Genomic DNA, 23485 nt, shown 5'->3' with positions numbered 1-23485 from the left:
GAGACAAAGATTAAGTTTACAAGAAAGAAGCTACTTCATAGACAAAGTAGCAGTCTCTCCTCCCAGGAGACGAAGAGGATCCTTCCTTGCCTCTAAGGGTTTTATAAATTATTTAAAGATTTGAGAAAGATTTGAGGAGTATACCTGCATGTGAGAACAGGGGAAGGGGCAGAGAAGGGAGAGTCCTTGAGCAGACTCCCCACTGAGTGCAGAACCCAATTGAACACTCAATTCCAGGACTCTGAGATCATGCCCTGAGCTGAAATCAAGAGCTAGCTACTCAACCAACTGAGCCTTGCAGGTACCCCTATAAATTTTTTTTACCTAGCTAACTGTATAGGGTGGGGCTTACTCTTGGGTTTCTCATTCACCTTAGGCATTAGTTTTTCCACTGTTTTAGGATTGTGGGATTATCCACAGGGAACAATTTCAAGAATGACGTCTATGTAGCTTCTACTGCCATTGAGAATGAGCTTGCGGTCTTACACGAGTTGAATCTTGTGATTTTTTTTTTTTTTAAGATTTTATTTATTCATGAGACAGGCAGAGACACAGAGAGAGGGAGAAGCAGGCTCCCTGTGGGGAGCCAGCCCTATGTGGGACTAAACCCCAGGGATCCCAACCTGAGCCAAAGGCAGAAGCTCAACCACTGAGCCACCCAAGCTCACTGGATCTTTTCTTTTTGACCTAACATTTCAGTTAAGAGGTTAGCCTAAAACCAATGGCTTTCCTTTGATCAACTTGTCTTCCAAGCCTCTCTTCCCTCCAGCCTCATTTATATGCATCTTCATTCATTCTACTTAAGACTGCTTCCTTATCTTGGTAGTGTAAATAATGCAAATAATGCTGAATAAACATAGAAGGACATATATATTTTTTTTCAAATTAGGATTTTTCTTTGGGTAAATACCCAGTACTGGAATTACTGGATTGTACAGTATTTCTAATTTTTTGAGGAATCTCTATACTGTTCCACAGTGGCTACACCAATCTACATCCCCAGCAACAGCATACAAGGATTCCTTTTTCTTTTTTAAAGATTGTATTTATTTATTCATGAGAGACAGAGAGAGAGACAGAGAGAGAGACACAGGCAGAGGGAGAAGCAGGCTCCATGCATGTGGGGCTCAAACCTGGGAATCCAGGATCATGCCCTGAGCCAAAGGCAGATGCTGAGCGACCCAGGCGTCCCAAGCGTTCTTTATTCTATATATCCTTCTATATATATATATATCCTTCTATATATATATATTCTATATATCTGTTATTTCTGGTCTATTTTAGCCATTCTGACAGGTGTAAAATGATAGCTCGGTGTGGTTTTGATTCTCATTTCCTTGTTTACTGAGGTTGAACATCTTTTCATGTGTGTTGGCTATCTGTATGTCTTCTTTGGAAAAATCTGTCACGTCCTGTTTTTATGGTGTTGAGTACCATAGGATGATTTTTAAAAACATGATTTGTACTACAGAATACACTCAACCAATGCAGTGCTAATTGGAAAATAAACTTGAGATGTGATTCAAAACATAGCCTTAAGCTCACTAGGACACAAAAGCTCTTTACAAGTCTTCCAACCCTACCTCTATCCCCAAAGATACATATTTTCCTGGGATAGTATTCTATGTGGGGTTTTGAGTGCCTATCTACACAATGGCTACACTTAAAAGTTTTCAATATTTTTACATCTGCCCTCTTTTGAAACCACATTCTTGTGATCAAACAAAAAAACTGCACACTTTTTTTTAAATGGAAAGCTGTCATTTTATTACTAATGTAAGCCTTTGATGCCAAAGAAATGAAGGTAATTTTACAAACTTAGAATGTTTGCAAGCACATGAAATTTCCACTGTATTGTAGTGTTCTAGTACACTAGCTCAAATGTATTTCTCTACAACTACTCCAGCATAACTCCTTTGGAGTTATTTTCAGTCATCCTTAACATGTCAGGACCAGATACTTTGAATCTAAAATAAACATAAAAATTTTTAATTATTAACTTTAGATGAATGGGGTAATAAAGTCATCAGCTGATGGTCAGGACTGTTAATTTCCAATAGGAAACTTTCCTGAAATGTTTCTTCCGATACAGCAGTCATATGTTAGAATTTTCAAAAAATAAGGGCAGAACAAAAGTACAAAAGAAATTTCTGCAGCTTAAGCCTCCTATAGTCCAAAAGCTCTGAGAGAAGCAAGGCAAAGCACCTTTCCTGCAAATTAAGTGGGTTTCCAGTATTTCCATGTCACTGAGCTTTCAGAGACAGACATGACTTATCATTAATATGTGTATCATCTTGGCTCTGGTTGTATTAATTATGCCTGAAGAGTTTAATACCCATCCAGGTCCAAAGGTGGAAGAACACATAAACTGGTATGGTAACTGGCAGGAGGAGACTGTAAAAGCACAGGCTGGTTGTGCTAGTGCAGCCCTGTGGGAAGTTTTCCTCCACAGAGGCTGAGTAAAACAGTCCTGCTAAAGAGACCAATGGAATAAGGACAGTCAACGTAGGAAGAGACAGAAACATTCTTCTCCCCCGCTTATTACCTGCCACTCTGACTTTTAAAAAGTTAAGTAGTATTAAGAAAATGCAGTTGTAGGCGTTGTTTTTAATTATGATCTAGTGCTGCTCCGTTTCTTCTTGCTTCTTATTCTGATGTGTCATCCTAGCTGCCTGTGGTATCATATTAGGAATCCCATCAATAACTGGATAGGCTATTCCCAACTCTTCATTAATCAATTCATTTGTCGATGCTTCATATCTGAGGGGGGAAAAGAAAAACAAAATGAATTGTGGAAAATAAAATGCTTAGTGAATTGTGGAAAATAAAATGCTTAGAAGTGCGTGGTCTTCAATAAACACCATTTATCCAATTCTTGACAGAGAGTTAAATTCCAAAAAGGTAGAATTAAACTGCTTCTAGGGTTGCCTGGGTGGCTCAGCGGTTTAGTGCCGTCTTCAGCTCAGGGCGTGATTCTGGGGTCCCAGGATCCAGTCCCACATCGGGCTCCCTGCATGGAACCTGCTTCTCCCTCTGCCTGTGTCTCTGGCTCTCTGTATGTCTCTCATGAATAAATAAGATCTTTAAAAAAATAAAAAACTGCTTCTAATTCTAAAAACAGTATTAGCCAACTGAAACATTTCTCTTAGACAATGAATCTCTAATTGTTTGCATTTTGGTCAGTTTCTCTTGTATTTTTTCATTTTATTCTCGAGCTACACCTTAATATGTATTTTTAAAATCCAGTTAGAAGATCTTCCCTTTTCATCAAAATATTCCTACCTAACTCTGGTCAACCCCAAAACCATCCCAGTTAATTTACTACTGAAACAGCCACTAGAGGAAAATTAAAATTCCCCACTATTTTAGAATGCACGCTTAATACAGCAACCTAATTGAACCACTGGAAGGAAACCACTGAAAATCAAGATATACAAAATAAAAGTTTGAGGAGGAGAGAGCAGAAACGAGGAAACTGAAAACAATGCATCTGCAGCTAACTAGTTACACAACTAACTAAACAGTAGATCAAATGGTCATTTCAAGGTATAAGAAAATTGAGTGTCTTCATTATGGGAAAACATCTAGTTAAGAGAAACGTAAAAAGATTGGAAAAAAAAAAAAAAAAGACTAGCAATCCACCACCCAAAATAACCACTGATAACAGTCTGGTGCAAAACTAGTGTTGTCAATGTTCAGTTTTAGTAGCCTGGGGGTGTAGAGTTCTTTAAAAAAAAAAAATTAAACTCGGGCAGCCCGGGTGGCTCAGCGGTTTAGCGCCGCCTTCGGCCCAGGGCGTGATCCTGGAGTCCCGGGATCGAGTCCCACGTCGGGCTCCCGGCATGGAGCCTGCTTCTCCCTCTGCCTGTGTCTCTGCCTCTCTCTGTGTGTCTCTCATGAATAAATAAAATCTTTAAAAAAAAATTTAAACTCATCTGATTAACATACAGTGTATAATTAGTTCAGAGATAGAGTTTAGTGCTTCATCAGTGGAACCTAACACCCAGCGCCCATGACATCAAGTGCCCTCCTTAATGCCCGTCACCGGTCACCCATCCCCCCCACCCCAGCAACCCTCCGTTGGTCTCCTAGAGTTTGTCTCCCTCTCTGATTCCGTCTTATTTTATTTTCCCCTCCCTGAGCTGTTTTCCCTAAGGACTCCAGGGAGACCCTACGACTCTACAAAACCCAGCCAGTCCAGAACTAAGAGCCAAAGGCGCAGCAGCGCACGCAGCTTAAAAATGTTTAAGGCCGTCACGCATCAGCTGTAGATTTCCATAAAAATTTTTAGTTATTTTTCACCATCTTGGCTTAAAAATCTCACACCCACGGACCAGTCCCGACTCCCAACAGTTCATAAACCTGGCGGCGCGTGAGAACCCCTTAAGTCCTTTTAGGAAAACGCCTCGCGCTAGTCCGGCCCCCACCCGGCTGACTGGGTCGGTCTGCGACGGCGCACCCAGTGAGGAACCTTCCACGGCTTCCACCCGCGCGCGCCCCGGCGGTGTGACCCGAGCGGCCCGGGGCTCGGCTCGCGCCCCGCCTCCTCCCGCCCTTCCCGCCGCAGTGGGCGGAGCCTGGTAGCCGCCGGGCCCGGGGCCACAAAATGGCTGCGGGAAACCGCGGCCGGAGCCGAAGGGCTCCCCAGGGCCGTGAGCGGCCGCGCGGTGGCCCCGCGACCCCCGGGGGCGCGCGAACGGAGGCCGGCCGCCGGCGCATCTCACCTGAGCGGCTTCTTGGAGAGCGGGCACACCAGGAACTCGAGCAGCGCCGGGTCGAAGGCGCGGGGCGGGCCTCCGGTCCTCTCGCTCTTGTCTGAGGGCCGCCGCGACCCCGACGCGTGAAGGCGCCTACGGGCGACCGCGAACGACGGCCCGCGCGGACCCCGCAGTGCTGAGGCGAGCCAGCCGCACGCTCCGCTCAGCATGGTCTGGCAGCCCGCAACCGCCGCCCTGCCAGCGCCGGACCGCTCCAGCCGCTCCAGCCGCTCCCCGCGCAGCCGGCCCCGCCGCCCGCCAGGCCCCGCCCCCGGTGCTGCGGGAATGCGGTCCCCGGGCGGGCAGGCAGGAGGCAGCCCTTGGGTTCCGGGGGCGCTCCTCACGCGACTGCTCTTCCCCCCCCCCACCGCTCGGTAGTTATGGGCGGGGCCTGTAGCCGCAGGACTCTGGTGGCTGTTCACCGCGTTTACCGATGACAGACAAAGCCAGGGCTTGAACTGGGGGCATTTTGAGTTTTCACCAGGGCTTATCGCAGGGGTGCCAGGAAGCCGGTGGCCGGATCTGAGAGTCCCACAGGGTTAAGCTTGCACCTACGTGGTTATCTCCAGAATGAGGTTTCAAACACGTATTAGGTATCTTAAAAGCATGGATTTGTTTCATGTAAATTACCGTAGCACCTGTAACCTCCCCCCACTTTTCTTATTAAATGAAAACTTGAGGGGCCCCTGGGTGGCTCACTAGATGAGCGTCTGCCTTCGGCTGAGGTCGTGATCCCAAGGTCAGGGGATGGAGTCTAGCTCAGGCCTGACCCCGGGTCCTGGGATCGAGTCCCGCATCAGGCTCCGCGCGGGGCGCCTGCTTCTCCCTCTGCCCGTGTCTCAGCCTCTCTCTCTCTGTGTTCTCATGAATAAATATATAAAATCTTAAAAAAACACACACACACAAAGGAACTTTAGAGCCTGAAAAGAATTGCATAGGCCTCTTAACCTCCCAGAAGTCCAGCTTCTACTGTGAATTCAACTGCATCATAAAGCGCAGCCAGTTTATGAATGAGCTGGTGACAGCAAGGAGTCTGAGCAACTGTGTAACCAGGCGGATGTACATTAGTTGGGTGGGAAATCCGCTCAATGGATTTTCCACGCCAGGTTTGCCTCTGGTGCTCTAGGGAAGTGGTCTCAGGCTTGATCTCTTTCTTACCATGCGGTAGGGTTGGGCTCTGGGGCCTGGCAGCTGGGTTTCTGGTCCATGCTTTACTAGCTGTGTAAGTCCAGCCAACGACTTAACCACTCAGTTTCTTTATTGTATGATAAGATAATGGCACCTACCTCTTGAAATCTCCTTGTGGGCATTCAAATGGGATCTTGCAGGCAAAGAATATTTAGAAAAGTGATCCGGACAATTAACAATTGAGTTAATGCTCAATTAATGTTCTCTATTGTTATTTTTATGTATGTCCTCTGTTCTTTCCAGTACATTGTGCTAGAAGATTCTTTGTTAGTCATCAGTTTTTTCCCTTTGTTTTGCTGAATATGGACTTGAGCCTTTTTTGTTTCATTGGACTTTACCGTTTTACACTTTGAGCTCTTGGGAGATAGGGGTGGGAGTGAGGGATATGCAGATACAGATGACAAGATATTTGCAGGTTTCTCTTCCACTCGGAATGTAAAAATAAATTGAGAAACTTTTATAGTTTACTCTTTTTCTTTAAAAAACTCCACTACATTATTTGATGCTCTTTGTTCACTAACGCTCAGAAGACTTCAGCATCAGACCATTTTTCAGCGATGTAGCCTCAAGAGGGACTATTATAAAGTTCCTAGGTTTACTTTCACCTCGTTTCCTACTAGGGCAGTAGCAGGAATTAATTTTTCAGTTGTAGTTAGTTGATACTTTAGGTCCTACAGAAGGAGTGGACTATAAGAAAAATATACTTCAACTGTGTTTCAGTGAGCTATGGAGAGCAGAGCTTGATTTCTGCCAGCACTGAGTGGACCCAGGCCAGGCTGGGCAGTCTTAGGGTCTTCGCCTTTGTGGGGTAGAGGCAGGTGCCTATGCTTGAGACCAGGTTCATGAGCCTCAGTTTGGCTTGCCTGGCTGACCGATCTCTATCACCTGAGTGTTCTAACCAGTCATAAATAAATTAGTGCCAGTTTGCCTCCATGTTGAAGGTTCAAAGCAGGTCAGTTTACTTTCATTTATGTTCGTATTTGAGGGAAGTGTAGAGGAATAGCAAAGCATTGAAAACATCTTCAAATTCCTAAAGCCAAAAATCAACAATCAATATTACTTAGGAACATCCGAGTGTTTGATATATTAATTCTAAACCATGTAAATATTAAGTTACAAAATGTCCTTAAGTAGCCCTTAGTAATTAAGGAACATAACTCATTTCTATGTGGGGTATACTAAAGCTGAATGTAGATGATGATATAGAATTGTAAAGTCATTTTCTATGGGCATGACTGTGATCTTTCCCAGTGCAGAGACCTGTGCACATTATAATGATGTAATGGGCTTTAGGCTCAGGTACTGTATAGCTGTGTGACCTTGGAGAAGTTACTTAAAGTCTCTGCTCCAATCTTGTCGTCTGTAAGATAGTATAATAATAGTACCTATCTTACTAGAGTTGAGAGGATTAAATAAAATAATACAAGTGAAGTATTTCGCTTCAGGGGACTGGCACGGAATGCACATTTAAAAATGCTAGCTGAAAAAAAAAATGCTAGCTGCTGCAAAATGACTGTTGTGAAGTTGGTGAAAGTTCTGGTTGAAAAGGGAAAAGCACAATGTACACTGTGCACCTTAATTTTAGCTGGCATGGAATTTTTATGGGTTCCATTGTGGATGATACTGACATATAACTCTTTGGCTATCATACACATTGAGTTAGAAATCTTGGCAAATTAGGGGCTAAAATATATATCTAAATAAAGTCCCATAAATACCAAATTTGGGGGGATTGGAATTTGGGAATCTCTGATCCAGAGAAAGAAGTTAAAATCAATTTTCCACTAGATGGCATCATCCAGTATTTGAGCTAATATTTATTCCTGCTCATACTTTTCTTTCTGTGATTACAAAGATTTGCTTTTATTTTGCCAGTGGTTTCCTTCATTTGAGGACATCTATTTTAGGGGGAAAAAATCACAAAAATTTTATTAATAGCTTACAGTTATAATGAGTTCATTGAAATAAAGGATCTCATAGATAAATGGACAAAAAATATAAAAGAAATTCATAAAGGAGAAAATGCAGCTGATTAGTAAACAGAAAATATCAATAGTAAAGTAATGCAAGTTTCAAACATCAAAGAAGTTTCCATTTTTATAAAAATGACAAATATTTTAAAAACATAATCTATCATTATGGTGTCATACAGAATAGTTTCACTGCCCTAGAAATCCCCTGTGCTTTACTTGCATCCCTTCCTCTCCCCAAACCCTTGGAAACCACAGACATTTTTACTGTTGCCATAGTTTTGCAACTAATGTCAAATAGTTGGAATCATACAGTGCGTAGCCTTTTCAGATTGGCTCCTTTTACTTAGCAATATGCATTTAAGGTTTCTCTGCGTCTTTTCATTATTTGCTAGCTCATTTCTTTTTACTGTTGAATAATATTTTATTTCCTGGATATACTATAGTTTATTTTTCCATTTACCAATTGAATGACATCTCGGTTGTTTCCAAGTTTTGGCAACTATGAAAAAAACTGCTATAAACATTCATATGCAGGTTTTTATGTGGACATACATTTTTAACTTATGTGGGTAAATACCAAGGAATGTGATTGCAGATCATATGGTAAGAGTGTATTTAGTTTTGTAAGAAACTGCCAAACTGTCTTCTAAAGTGACTGTACCATTTTGTGGTTCCAGCAGCAATGAATAATTCCTGTTGTTCTACATTCTTGCCAGCATTTGGTGGTGTCTGCCTTTTGGATTTTTACCCCACTGTAGTAGGTGAAAACTTGCAAGTCCCTAATGATGTATGAAGTTGAGCATCTTTTTGTATGTTTATTTGCTATCTGTATATTACCTTTGGTGAGGTGTCTATTCAAATCTTTTGCACATTTTAAAAATTAGATTGTTCATTTTCTTACTGTTGAGATTTCAGAGTTCTTTCAGCATTTTGAATAACTATCCTTTATCAGATATGTCTTTTGAAATATTTTCCGTAGTCTGTGGCTTGTCTTTTCATTTTCTTTATATGTGTTTATTATACAAGAGTATATCAAAGTTCAGGATGCTGAGACAGATATAAATCAGAAATGTTTTTTCCCTGAGGATCTTTTATTTTTACTTAAGATAATCTTGCAGTTTTTTCTTTTAATTATTTATTCATGAGGGGCAGAGACGCAGGCAGAGGGAGAAGCAGGCAGAGGGAGAAGCAGGCTCCATGCAGGGAGCCCCACGCAGGACTCGATCTTGATCCCGGGTCTCCAGGATTACACCCCAGGCAGAAGGCGGCGCTAAACCGCTGAGCCACCAGGGCTGCCCTACTTCAGATAATCTTAAGTAACCAACATCTATTTCCTCCACACATTCTTTAACCTTCTGATTGCAGGGTTTCTTTCCTTTGCTGCTGAACTCTTTCAAAGATGTAAGCACAGATTTTTGACCCCATGTACCCCCCCTTATGAGAGGCAAACAAAAAAGAGGTGAACCCATGGTCAAGTGTTGTGATCCTAACTGAGCCCCTGTTTCTCTCCCTGGAGAAGATAATCGACAACGACAACGTTCATTTACAACTTGATCTCTCTCATTTGGCACACTGAAAGTCAAGTCTCCTCCAATCCAGTGATATTACAAAGTAGAAAGAATGCAAATATTTCTCATGTCATACCATAAGATATAAAAATGGCAGAACATTCCATTCTCTGTTCCATTCCCTTGTTATAATTAACACAAACCATCTTGTGGGAATGGAGTGACCTACTTTGATGTATCTTGCTTTGTACGTGATAGTTTAACACGTTAGATGTTCATAGATCCAGACAAATGGCCAAGAATTCCCAACCTCACTTCACAGGATATTGCAAAAGTTCTTGGCACAATGGCTTATGAAACCATCAAAAAAATAACCTCTGCCTCTCCAGCATCTTTTCTCACTGTGGCCACTTCCCATCTTATACTCAGCCATTCTGAATTATTTGCTGTCTCACTAATACTCTAGGCTATTGTATAGCTCCATGTCCTTTGCTCATGTCATGACACCTGCCCAAATATCCTTCTCTTCATTTGTCCATCCAAAGCACTTACTCATCTTTGAGACCCAATTTTAACAATACTTCTCTCATGAAGATTTTTCTAACTCCCTCCTTTTCCCTGTACCCTGGGTATTAGTCAATTCATCGTGTACAATGCACATACACACACATGCACACACGCGAAACACCTATACTACATCACTGCAATTATTCATTTATATGTCTGTCTCTCCTACTAATCTGTAAGTTCCTTTAGGTCACATACCATGTATGTTTGATTTCTTTATCCCTGCATCCAGCACAGTGACTGGGACATAGTAGGTTTAAAAAAAAAAAAGCCTATGAAATGAATATAATATGTCAGGACTAAATGTTTAGTTGTTCCTATTGTCAGCAGAAAAAAGATTATTATGCAGTTATAGAACATCCTAGGAACATACCAGTTAAAAGAATAGCACAACAAACTTCTTTTCAATGTAGAGAAATTTTAACAAAAACCCTTTTCCACCCCGGTTATAATTTTGAGCAACAGAAGTTAGGATGGAGGTACTAGAAAGAATACTATATTAGATCTGTCTTCTTAATTTTTTTGAGTTAACATTTAAAAAATTTACATGAAAGTTACAAAGATAAAACAAAGAATTCTTATATACCCTCATTGACATTCCCTAAGTTAACTCTATAGCTAGTTTTTATTTATTTTACTTTTTAAAGATTTTATTTATTTGAGCGAGAGAGAGCACAAGCAGGGGGCAGAGGCAGAGGGAGAGGGAGAAGCCGACTCCCTGCTTAGCAGGGAGACTCCCTCTCCTACATTGAGTCTCCCTCAATGTGGGACTCAATCCCAGGACCCTGGGATCATGACCTGAGCTTAAGGCAGTTGCCCACTGACTGAGCCCCCCAGGAGCCCCTATAGCTAGTTTTTAAAAAGCTCTTTAAGACTAACTTGCAGACAGGAGGTTTAATCACTTCAAAACAAAATAGAAGGCATTTTCTTATATTCCCTTGGTACAATGATCTAAATCAGGAAATTAATATTGATACAATGTTATTATAAAATCTACAGATTAAGATGTTACCAGTTGTCTCATTAATGTACTTTTATAGCAAAAGAAAACAATTTTTCTGGTCCAGCATCCAATCCACAGTGTACTTAGTTCCTGTGTCTTGTCTCTTTTAACATGAAATAGGTTTTCTTTTTGTTTTGTTTTGTTTTTGTCTCCCATGATCTTGACATATTGAAGCATACAGGCCAGTTACTTCTCAGCAAATTCATTCCTTGATTTGGATTGTATGATATTTCCTCATGATTTGATTCAGATTATGCATTTTTGCCAGGAATACCAGAGTAATGTTGTGTCCTTTGCAGTTCTTCATAATGAGAAGCATTACTTGTGATGCTAATACTACACATTTTACTAAGGTGGTGCCTGCAAGTTGAATTGTCTCTGCTGTAAATTACTGTTTTTCTCTATGTAATTAAATATCATATGGGAATTACATTACGTATCTTATGGAGATGAAGTTATATTTAAGGCTAAACAAAACAGAGCAAGTTTGCTAAGTGACCTAATGGGAAATTGTTTAGCTCTCTTATTAGACCTTCCTAGAGATTGCATATAAAAATTAGAAGACTGGGGGCACCCGAGTGGCTTAGTTGGTTGAGTGACTGGCTCTCCATTTCGGCTTAGGTCATGATCTTGGAATCGAGTTGTGTCTCCGACTCTGCCTTCCGTGAGGAGTCTGCTGGAGATTCTCTCTCTCCCTCTGCCCCTTCCCCTGCTCACTTGCACATGCTCTCTGGCTCTCTCTCAAAAATAAAAATAAATAAAAATCTTTTTTAAAAAATTGGAAGACTTTAAAATGGCAATTTTTCTGATATTTTGGAAGGCTCAGCCTCAAAATTATTTACAAAAACAAGATGTGGCTTTGTATTCCATCAAGCTGAATATTAAAACCTTAAGTAAATGAGAGTTTTGCGTTCAGCAGCTCCTGGGGGGTGGGAGGATGGAGAGGGGTTACACTTGAATAGCAGCAGAATTCTTGTTTCTATGATGTCTATGCATTTGGCTCTTCCAAAACCCTGACAGGAAGATAATGTCCCATGTTATTAGTCATACTTTATAATCAAAAGAACAGGCTTATGTTGGTGTTGATGAATCCTGAGTTCTAGTCTGTTTGTTCACCCATATATTCTTACAAAGAGAACTATGCTGAAATCATACAGGTGATTTGATGCATGTTTACTTGTTTTCTGGAGTTATATATCTAACACAATAAATAGGACGTTTCAAACTATTCTCTCAAATGCATCTATATCATTGTGAAGGAATCATGGAGTTCTTTTATTTTTTTATTTTTATTTTTATGGAGTTCTTTTAAATCCCTAATTGTTCATTTTTTTCTGCTTTGAGGTAAAATTTTTACAAATTTTACAAATTGCATATATTTAAAGTATATAATGTGATGTTTTGATATACATATCATTGTGAAATAATTACTACTATCAAGCTAATTAAAGTATCCATCTCCTCACATAGTTACCATTTTGTGTGTGTGTGCAATGAGAGCATTTAAGATCTAGTCTCTTAGCAAATTTCAAGTACACAATACAGTATTATTGACTATTGTCACCAGGCTATATATTAGATCTACAAAACTTATTCATCTTGCATAATTGAAACATTGTTATCTTTTGACCAACATCTCTTCATTTCTCCCACTCTCCAGACCCGGGAACTACCACTCTACTCTGTTTCCATAAGTTGATGGTTTTAGATTCCACATATAAGTGAGATCATGCAGTACTTGGTTTTCTTTGTCTAGCTTATTTCACTTAGCATAATGTCTCTTCCAGGTTCATTCATGTCACAAATGACAGGATTTCCTTATTTTTAAAAGGCTGAATAATATTTCATTATATATATGTATGTATGTATCTCACATTCTCTTTATTCATTCACCTATTTTTTTTTAAATTTTTTTTTAATTTTTATTTATTTATGATAGTCACACAGAGAGAGAGAGAGAGAGGCAGAGACACAGGCAGAGGGAGAAGCAGGCTCCATGCACCGGGAGCCCGACGTGGGATTCGATCCCGGGTCTCCAGGATCGCGCCCTGGGCCAAAGGCAGGCGCCAAACCGCTGCGCCACCCAGGGATCCCTCATTCACCTACTGATGGACACTTAGATTGATTCCATGTCTTGGCTATTGTGAATTATGCTGCAAGGATCATGGGAGTGCTGATATCTCTTCAAGATACTGATTTCATTTCCTTTGAATACATATCTAGAAGTGGGATTGCTGGATCATATGGTAGTTCTAGTTTTAATTTTTTTGACTAACCTCCATACTGTTTTCCAAAATAGTTGCACCAATTTGCATTCCCACTAAGTGTACAGAAGGGTTCTTTTTTTTGCAAATCTTCACCAATGCTTATTATCGTCTAGCCATAAGACCCATTCTAACATATGTGAGGTGATATCTCCTGGTTTTGATTTGCATTTCACTGATTATTAGTGATGTTGACCATTTCATATACCTATGACCATTTGTATGTCTTCTTTTGAATACTATTTGAGTCGTTTGCCCATTTTAAGATTGGGTTATTTATTTTCTGGCTTTTTAGTTGTTTGAGTTTCTTTTATATTTTGGACAGCAGCCCCTTATTAGATGTATAGTTTGCAAGTATTTTCTCTATTCCATAGGTTTTTTTTCACTTGTTGATTGTTTTCTTTGCTGTGCAAAAGCTTTTTAGTTTGATGCAATTTCTTTGTGTGTTTTCATTTTTGTTACCAATGCCTTTGGGGTCATATTCAAAAAAATTATAGCCCAAACTAATGTGAAGATATATTTTCCCTGTTTTTTACAGTTTCAGGTAAACATTCACATCTTTAATCCATCCTGAGTCAGTTTTTGTGTATGTTGTGAGATAGCGTCCAGTTTAATTCTTCTGCATGTGGATAACCCGTTTTCCCAGCACCATTTATTGAAGAGATGACCTTTGAGTGTTTTTTTTTTTTTTTTTTTTTTTTTTAATTTATGATAGTCACACAGAGAGAGCCAGAGAGCCAGAGACACAGGCAGAGGGAGAAGCAGGCTCCATGCACCGGGAGCCCGACGTGGGATTCGATCCTGGGTCTCCAGGATCGTGCCCCGGGCCAAAGGCAGGCGCCAAACCGCTGCGCCACCCAGGGATCCCCCTTTGAGTGTTTTGAAACCGTTATGGAAGATCAACTGACCATAAGTGTGTAGATTTATTCTGGGCTCTCTATTCTGTTTCATTGGTCTATATGTCTATTTTTATGCTGGTATCATACTGTATTGATTACTATAGCTTTGTAACATTGTTGGTAGGTTGTGTTTCTATGAATTTATTTTTTTTCTTGTAGCTTATCTACCTTGTTGGCATATAATTATTCATAGTAGTCTCTTATGAACTTTTGTATTTCTGTGGTACTAGTTGTAATGGCTCTTCTTTCATTTACAATTTTATTTATATGAACTTCCCTTTTTATTAGTTAATCTAGCTAAAGTTTTGTCAGTTTTGTTTATCTTTTCAAAAAACCAACTCTAGTTTCTTTTTTTTTTTTTTTTAAGATTTTATTTATTTATAAAAGACAGAGAGAGAGAAAGAAAGAAACAGGCAGAGACAGGGGCAGAGGGAGAAGCAGGCTGCATGCAGGGAGCCCTACCCGGGACTCAATGGGGAGCGGGGTGTCTCCAGAATCACACCCTGGGCTGAAGGCGGTGCTAAATCGCTGGGCCACCAGGGTTGCCCCCCCCTTTTTTTCTTAAAGATTTTATCTATTTATGCCAATTCTAGTTTCATTGATCTTTTCTCTTTTTCTTTTTCTTTCTTTCTTTCTTTCTTTCTTTCTTTTTCTTTCTCTTTCTTTCTTTCTTTTTCTCTTTCTTTCTTCTTTCTTATTTCTTTCTTTCTTTTTTCTTTCTTTGGGAGAAAGAATGAGCCAGTGTGAGGAGAAGCAGAAAGAAAGGGATATGCAGACTCTGGGCTGAGCATGGAGTCCGACATGGGGCTCAGCTCTGTTCCACGCCCCTGAGATCATGGTATGAGCCAAAACCAAGAGCTGGCATCCGACTGACTGAGCTACCCAGCTGCCCCTAATTGATCTTTCCCGTTGTGTTTCTGTTTCATTATTTCTGCTTTGATCTTTATTATTTTCTTCCTTCTGCTACCTTTGGGCTTAGTTTGTACTTTTTCTAGTTCCTTGAGGTATAAAGTTAGGTCGTTTATTTGAGATTTTTATTTATTTTATTATATTTTTTAAGTAGGCTCCAGGCCAAGCATGGAGCCCAACATGAAGCTTGAACTCAGGCCCCTGAAATTGAGATCTGAGCTGAGATCAAGAGTCAGACACAACCAATTGAGCCACTCAGGTGCCCCTTTTTTTAGATGTAGGCATTGAGCACCATAGACTTCCCTTTTTAAAATTAAAAAAAATTTTTTGAACTTCCCCTTTAGACATGCTTTTGCTGCATACTGTAAGTTTTCGTATGTTTTATGCTTGTGTTTGTTTGTCTCAAGATACTTTTGATTACTCTTTTGATTTCTTCTTTGACCCATTGGTTATTCAGTAGTGTGTTGTTTAATTTGTACACATTTATGAATTTCTAATTTTCCCTGTTACAGATTTCTACTTTCATACCACTATGTTCAGAAAAGATACCTTAGGGCACCTGGGTGGCTTAGTCAATTAGGTATCTGCCTTTGGGTCAGGTCCAGAGATCAAGCCCCACATTGGTTTCCTGGCTCAATGGGGAATCTGCTTCTCCCTTTCCCCACTGCTCATGTTCTCTTTCTCACTACCTCTCTCTTTCAAATAAATAAATAAAAATCTTTACAAAAGGAAAAAAGATACCTCATATGGTATCTTTTGATACTTAAATTTGTTAAGACTTGTATCACAGCCTAACATTTGGTCTATTTTGGAGAATGATCTATATGTGTTTGAAAAGAACGTGAATTCTGCTACCATTGGATGAAATGTTCTGCATATGGCTTTAGGTCCTTTTGTTCTATAATGTTCGAGTTAATGTTTCCTTATTAATTACCTGTCTTTCTTTTTTCTCAAGATTTTATTTATTTATTCATGAGAGACACAGAGAGAGGCAGAGACATACATAGGCAGAAGGAGACTCCACTCCTGTGGAGTCTGATGTGGGACTTGATTCCAGGGCCCCAGGATCATGCCCTGAGCTGAAGGCAGACACTCAACCACTGAGCCACCCAGTGGTGGTGATTAGATGTCCCTAATCATCTGTCTTGCTGATCTATCCACCAATGAAAATTGAATATTGAAGTCCCCTACTATTACTATTTCTCCCTTTAGTCCTGCTAATACTTGCTTTATATATATTTGGTTCTCCAGTGTTAGATACAACCTCCTCATGAATTGACCCCTTTATTATTATATGATGATCTTTGTCTCTTGTGACAGTTTTTGATGATTTTGCTTGATGGTTGTCTTGCTTTGTGTCTTCACATGGTTTTTCCTGTGTATTTATTTCCTAATATCTGCTTCTTGTTTTTCTAATATCTGCTTTTTATAATAACATCAGTCATATTGGATTAGGGCCCACCTATATGATCTCATTTTACTTAAATTGCTTCTTTAAAAGCTCCATCTCCAAATATATAGTCACTTTCTGAGGTACTAGGGGCTAGGATTCCAACATATTAACTTGGAGGAAAACAATTCAACCCCTAACACTGCTCTTCCGGTCTTCCAGTTCCACTGGCTTGGTATAAAAACTTAATTCTATAGGACTTAAAAGAAGGTTATCAAATATCTTAAAGTCCCTTAATAGAATTTATAATACATATTTAAATATGTTTAATTTTTAAAAGGAAGCCATTTGCAGAATTCTCAATTATGAGGGAATTATGTATGAGAAACATTCATTTTTAAAGTAATGATGGCTCCAAGCAAAATATCTGTTTTCTCTTCTTATATACTTAAAGGTAACTTGACTATAAAAAGCTTTTATGTCTGAACTAAAAAAAATTTTTTTTTCTTAAAAAGATTTTATGTATTTATTCATGAGAGACACAGAGAGAGAGAGAGAGAGGCTGAGATACAGGCAGAGGGAGAAGCAGGCTCCAGGCAAGGAGCTTGACGTGGGACTCAATCCAGGGTCCCCAGGATCACACCCTGGGCTGCGGGCAGCGCTAAACCACTGCGCCACTGCCACTAAAAAAAAAAAAAAATTTTTTTTTTTTCAGGAAAAATTTTAAACTGAAGCCCAATGGATAGTTCTCCTTAGGTAAAAACATAGTAACTCAAGTACTTTCCATGTCTCATTTCTCCTTAATAGTGGTATAAGTGTGAATAATGACCAAATATTTTATTTTATTTTATTTTATTTATTTTTAAGATTTTACTCATTTACTCATGAGAGACAGAAAGAGGCAGAAACATAGGCAAAGGGAGAAGCATGCTCCCTATAGGGACCCTAATGTGGGACTCTATGCCAAGACCCCAGGATCACGACCTGAGCCAAAGGCAGACACTCAACCCTGAGCCACCCAGGTGCCCCATGACCAAATATTTTAGAAGGGATTTCCTTGCCCTTTGGGAAACAATAAGTTAGGATATGCTTAATTATATAGTACAGCGAAAACTCTCAAAATCAGTGGCTTGAAATAATGAGTTTATTTTGTGTTCTTGCTATTATGTTAAATCACATGAGAGTAGCAGTATTTAATTACTTCTGAACTAGGGATACTGCAAGTTTGTGTAGATAAACCTAATCCATATCAGTCATAGATTGATTGGGGGTCTCTACACCTTGTTGTCCCATGCTGCTCTCTTTTCACCAGCTAAGACATTGCTGGTTACTTTTTTTAAAAATTTTTTTAAAGATTTTATTTATTCATGAGACACACACACACACACAGAGAGAGAGAGAGAGAGGCAGAGACATGCAGGGAGCCCGGCGTGGGACTCGATCCCGGGTCTCCAAGATCAGACCCTGGGCTGAAGGTGGCGCTAAACCGCTGAGCCACCTGGGCTGCCCCGCCGGTTACTTTTAGACAAAGAAAAGAACCTAAGAATGTATACTCATTACACTTATACTCAAATATTTTTGGTCAAAAAGAGTCACAAAGGCAGCCTGGGGGAGCCTGCTTCTCCCTCTACCTATGTCTCTGCCTCTCTCTCTCTTTGTGTCTCTCATGAATAAATAAATAAAATCTTAAAATATATATATTAAACAAAACAAAACAAAAAGAGTCACAAGTCTATGCCTAACTTCAGTGGGGTGGGAAAGTGCTATCTAAATGTTAGGAAGAAAGAGAAATATTTTTATTTGTGACTACCAGATCTGGTCATATTTATGACAGTGTCAATCTATAATAATGATTCTTTTATATACTTTTCTAGTCCTCCCATGCATCATAGAACCTGGTTTTTAAAAATCTTAAGATTTGATTATTCAAATCATTGTTGTTGGCTTTTGTGTGTTGTAAAAATGGAAACCCCTTTGACATTGTTAATCCCAGAAGAGTTTGATGTTTTTTACATAGACCTTGTCACAGAGTTTCAGAAATAGTTTTTGGACCTTGCTGTTGTTTAAAAAGTAATTCTTCAATAAGGTGTCATGTTCTCTCATAATATGTAATGTAATTCATATGCTAGGACTATTTTTTCAAACTTTTTCTGGGTCTAGATTTGGAATTCCACAACAGACATTGAAGAAACCATGTTTCAATAGTTTCTTTACTTTTTTTTTTTTTAAGATTTTATTTAGTTTTTCATGAGAGACACAAGGAGAGAGGCAGAGACATAGGCAGAGGGAGAAGCACGCTCCTCGCAGGGAGCCTGATGGGGGACTCGATCCCAGGACCCCAGAATCACACCCTAAGGCAAAGGCAGATGCTCAACTGCTGAGTCACCCAGGGGTCCCATTTCTTTACTTTTATGTCTTTCTTATCCCAGACTTTTCATATGATATGACATAATATAAAATTTAGTATTTCAGATGATATATATTTTTTTAATTTCAGATGATATCTATGATAAGAAATAGATGACATCTTTATTAAACTGGTTGGTCTTATTAATCAGAAAGAAGTTTCTGGTCTAGTGAAATTCTTTGTTAATTTTGTATTTTTGTTAGCATAGTGGTGTAAGAATTGCTGTATAATTTTTTCGTTAACATGTATAACAAGTATCTAGTTACTGTATGGTATGAACCAATATTAAAGGAATGTACACTTGTAACTTTCAGTAATGGCTTTATTTTAATTTAAGTTTTAGTCAGTTTATATACAGTGCAATATTGGTTTCTGGAGTAGAACTCAGTGGTTCATCACTTGCATACAACACCCAGTGCTCATCACAAGTGCCCTCCTTTTTTTTTTTTTTTTTTTTAAATTTTTATTTATTTATGATAGTCACAGAGAGACAGAGAGAGAGGCAGAGACACAGGCAGAGGGAGAAACAGGCTCCATGCAGTGGGAGCCTGATGTGGGATTCGATCCCGAGGCTCCAGGATCGCGCCCTGGGCCAAAGGCAAGCGCCAAACCACTGCGCCACCCAGGGATCCCAACAAGTGCCCTCCTTAATACCCATCACCCATCTAGCTCATCCCCCACCCACCTCCCTTAAGAGCACTCTCCTTAAGAGACTCTTATTGCTTGTTTCCCTCTCTCCTTTTTCCCCTCTTTACATACATTCATCTGTTTTCTTTCTTAAATTCCATATATGAGTGAGATCATTTGGTATTTGTCTTTCTTGGACTGACTTATTTCACTTAGCATAATACCTTCTAGTTCCATCTACATCATTGCACATGGCAAGATTTCATTCTTTTTTTTTCTAAAAAGATTTTATTTACTTATTCATGAGAGACACACAGAGAGAGACAGAGACACAGGCAGAGGGAGAAGCAGGCTCCATGCCGGGAGCCCGACGTGGGACTGGATCCTGGGTTTCCAGGATCACGCCACAGCCAAACGCTCAACCACTGAGCTACCCAGGTGTCCCCATCCTTTTCTTTTTTTTTTTTTTTTTAAGATTTTATTTCTTTATCTGAGAGATAGAGAAAAAGAGATCATTATGGGGGGAGAAGCACAGGGGTAGGGGAGAAGCAGACTCCCCACTGAGTATGGAGGCCCACGTGGGACTTGATCCTAGGACCCTGAGATCATGACCTGAGCCAAAGTCAGCTGCTTAACTGACTGAGCCCAGGTGCCCCAGATTTCATTCTTTTTGATGGTATATATATATATATATATATATATATATATATATATATATATATATATCACTTCTTTATATTACATATAGTATATATATATCTCACTTCTTCTTTATCTATTCATCAGTCGATGGACATCAACTCTCTCCATAGTTGGGCTATTGTTGATAATGTTGCTATAAAAATCAGGGTACATGTACCCCTTCAAATCTGTATTTTTGTATCCTTTGGGTAAATACCTAGTAATGCAATTGCTGGATCGTAGGGTAGTTCTTTTTTTAACTTTTTTTTTAAATTTTAAAATTTATTTATTCATGAGAAACACACAGAGAGAGAGGCACAGAGACACAGGCAGAGGGAGAAGCAGGCTCCATGCAGGGAGCCCGATGTGGAACTGGATCCCGGGTCTCCAGGATCACACCCTGGGCTGCAGGCAGCGCTAAACCGCTGCGCCACCGGGGCTGCCCAATAATGCTGTTTTGAACATTTTCGTTAAAATTTTTGTATATCTATACATTACATATGTGCTTTTTTTGCTTGTGTATGTGCTTAGGAGTAGAATTGTTAGGTCATATGATAACTCTGTGTTTGACTTTTTTATTTTTTATTTTTTTATTTTTTTTTGTTTGACTTTTTAAAAAAGATTTTATTTATTTATTCATGAGAGACACATAGAGAGAGGCAGAGACATAGGCAAAGGGAGAAGCAGGCTCCCTGAGAGGAGCCTGATGTGGAATTCAATCCCAGGAGATCCCAGGATCACGAACTGGAGCCACACTGGAGCTTCTGGAGCCACACTGCAGCACACAGGGCTCTCCCTCTGGGCTGGGCTCTCTGGTCCAGGGAACCCCGTGAGAGCGAATGTGGGCAAGGTGCTCAAGGGTATCGACAGGTACAATCCTGAGAATCTGGCCACCCTGGAGCGGTATGTGGAAACACAGGCCAAGGAGAATGCCTACGATCTGGAAGCCAACCTGGCTGTCCTGAAGCTGTACCAATTCAACCCAGCCTTCTTTCAAACTACGGTCACTGCCCAGATCCTGCTAAAGGCCCTCACCAACCTGCCCCACACCGACTTCACACTGTGCAAGTGCATGATCGATCAGGCACATCAAGAAAAACGGCCAATCCGGCAGATTTTATACCTCGGAGACCTGCTGGAGACCTGCCCCTTCCAGGCCTTCTGGCAAGCCCTGGATGAAAACATGGACCTCCTGGAAGGTATAACCGGCTTCGAAGACTCTGTCCGAAAATTTATCTGCCACGTTGTGGGCATCACTTATCAGCACATTGATCGCTGGCTGCTGGCTGAGATGCTCGGGGATCTGACAGCCACCCAGCTAAAAGTGTGGATGAGCAAGTACGGCTGGAGCGCAGATGAGTCAGGCCAGATCTTCATCTGTAGCCAAGAGGAGAGCATCAAGCCCAAGAACATCATGGAGAAGATCGACTTTGACAGTGTGTCCAGCATTATGGCCTCCTCCCAGTAACCTGGCAGGTGTTTAATAAAGATTTGTTGATTTAAAAAAATTTTTTTTTTCCACATCCCTGCTAGAACTTGTTACCTATCAAATGTCTTTCTGATTATAGCCATTTTAGTGGGTGTGGTGTAGAATATATCCACGTGGCTTTGATTTGCATTTCCCTAAAAGCTAATGATGTTGAGCATCTTTTTTTCATATGTTTATTGGCCATTTGTGTACCTTCTTTGGAGAAATGTCTATTCAGATCCTTTAGACATTTTTTCAATTATGTTCTCTTGTCTTTTTATTATTGAGTTGTAAGAGTTATATAATCTGGATAAAAGTCCCCTGTGAGATATATGATTTGCAAATATTTTCTCTCAATCTTTTGGTTGTCTTTTCACTTTTTGAGGGTGTCTTTTGAAGCACAAAATTTTTCTTTGTTTGCTGGTGCTTTTCTATTTTGCTCTATGAAACTATTGCCTAATCCAAAATTACACAGATTTATACCGGTTTTTCTTCTATAGCTTTCATAGTTTTAGCTCTTATCTTTAGGTCTTAGAACAATTTTGTTATTTTTTTTTTATATGGGGTGAGGTAGGATCTACTTTTATTCTTTTGGAAGCAAATATACAGTTGTCCCAGTACCATTTGTTGAAAAGACTATTCTTAACTCCTTTTGAATTGTCTTGAGATCCTACTTGAAAATCAACTGACTGTAAATGTGAGGATTTATTTCTAGACTCTTGATTCTATTCTATTGATTGATATGTATATACATGTGCCAGTACCACATTGTTTTGATTACTATAGCTTTGTACTAAGTTTTAAAATTGAGGAGTATGGGCAGCCCGGGTGGCTCAACGGTTGAGCGCCGCCTTCAGCCCAGGGTGTGATCCTGAAGACCCGGGATCAAGTCCCACATCCGGCTCCCTGCGTGGAGCCTGCTTCTCCCTCTGCCTGTGTCTCTGCCTCTCTCTCTCTCTCTCTCTCTCTCTCGGTCTTTCATGAGTAAATAAATAAAAATTCTTAAAAAAAAATAAAATAAAATTGGGGAGTATAAGTCCTCTAGTTGTGTTCTTCATGCTCAAGACATTATTTTGGCTACTCTGGATCCCTTGAAATTCCATATGAGTTTTAGGATTAACTTGTCAATTTCTGCAAAGAAGCCAAGTGGATTTTTGCTAAGGAGTATTGCTATCTTTATAACATAAAGTCTTCTGATCTATGAACATGGGATGTCATTCCATTTATTTTGGTCTTTTAAATTTTTTTTTAAATGATTTGTGGTTCTTCCTTCTTTTCCCACCTCCCAATCCCTTTCATCGGATTGAAATAACCATCTAACCTAACCGTACTCTTTCTCATGATTGGACTTAAGGAACAAAAGAAAGAATTTGTCAGTTACTGGTGCAGGTTCTAGCTGAAAATTTATGTAAGAGCAGAATCAGGTTCTGAAGCTGTAATGGATCATATATAAGTTAAAATTACTTTTTTAAAAGTATAAATTATAAATAAGCAGGAATAGTTATTAAAGCAGGATAGAAAGAAGTAGATACATAGACTAGGACTAAGTAACATAAATAGCTGAATAGTGGAGGAAAAATTCTTGAACTCTCCCGTCTCAGGTTTCCAGAATGAGCTTAAATCCAAAACCAATGGCCCTAGTTCTTAGACTTCCGTGAAACCCTAGTCTTATTCATCCACATGAGCTAACTTGAAAGAGTCCTTATTGCTAGTAAATTAATGAAATAATTAAAACACTCAGGATAAATTCATTACATTTGACAATTTTTTTCTCAAGTGAACTGAACTCGAGAGAGAAAGATATGGGAAAAGAGAATGGAAATTATCTTGGGGATAGTTATGTA

At 39.8% G+C, this 23485-nt stretch overlaps 2 protein-coding genes and 1 pseudogene across 2 annotated transcripts; 1 reads left to right on the top strand and 2 right to left on the bottom strand.

The window, feature by feature from the left end:
- Positions 1 to 1739: 1739 nt before the first annotated feature.
- PIGY (phosphatidylinositol glycan anchor biosynthesis class Y) lies at positions 1740 to 2525 on the bottom strand. Its single transcript, XM_025998101.2, has one exon. It carries the CDS (start codon positions 2523 to 2525, stop codon positions 2310 to 2312), a length of 216 nt encoding a protein of 71 aa, XP_025853886.1. The 3' UTR covers positions 1740 to 2309.
- PYURF (PIGY upstream open reading frame) lies at positions 1740 to 5022 on the bottom strand. Its single transcript, XM_025998102.2, has 2 exons — positions 4725 to 5022; positions 1740 to 2760 (listed from the first exon to the last, which is right to left on the bottom strand). The coding sequence occupies exons 1-2, from the start codon at positions 4925 to 4927 to the stop codon at positions 2619 to 2621; spliced, it is 345 nt and encodes a 114-aa protein (XP_025853887.1). The 5' UTR covers positions 4928 to 5022; the 3' UTR covers positions 1740 to 2618.
- Positions 5023 to 20430: 15408 nt separating this feature from the next.
- Positions 20431 to 22561, top strand: LOC112919650 (eukaryotic translation initiation factor 3 subunit K pseudogene; annotated as a pseudogene).
- Positions 22562 to 23485: the final 924 nt, after the last annotated feature.

The sequence above is a fragment of the Vulpes vulpes genome, chromosome 4 (assembly GCF_048418805.1).
Source record: "Vulpes vulpes isolate BD-2025 chromosome 4, VulVul3, whole genome shotgun sequence".
Lineage (NCBI taxonomy): Eukaryota > Metazoa > Chordata > Mammalia > Carnivora > Canidae > Vulpes > Vulpes vulpes.
This window is presented reverse-complemented; position numbering and strand designations above follow the sequence as displayed.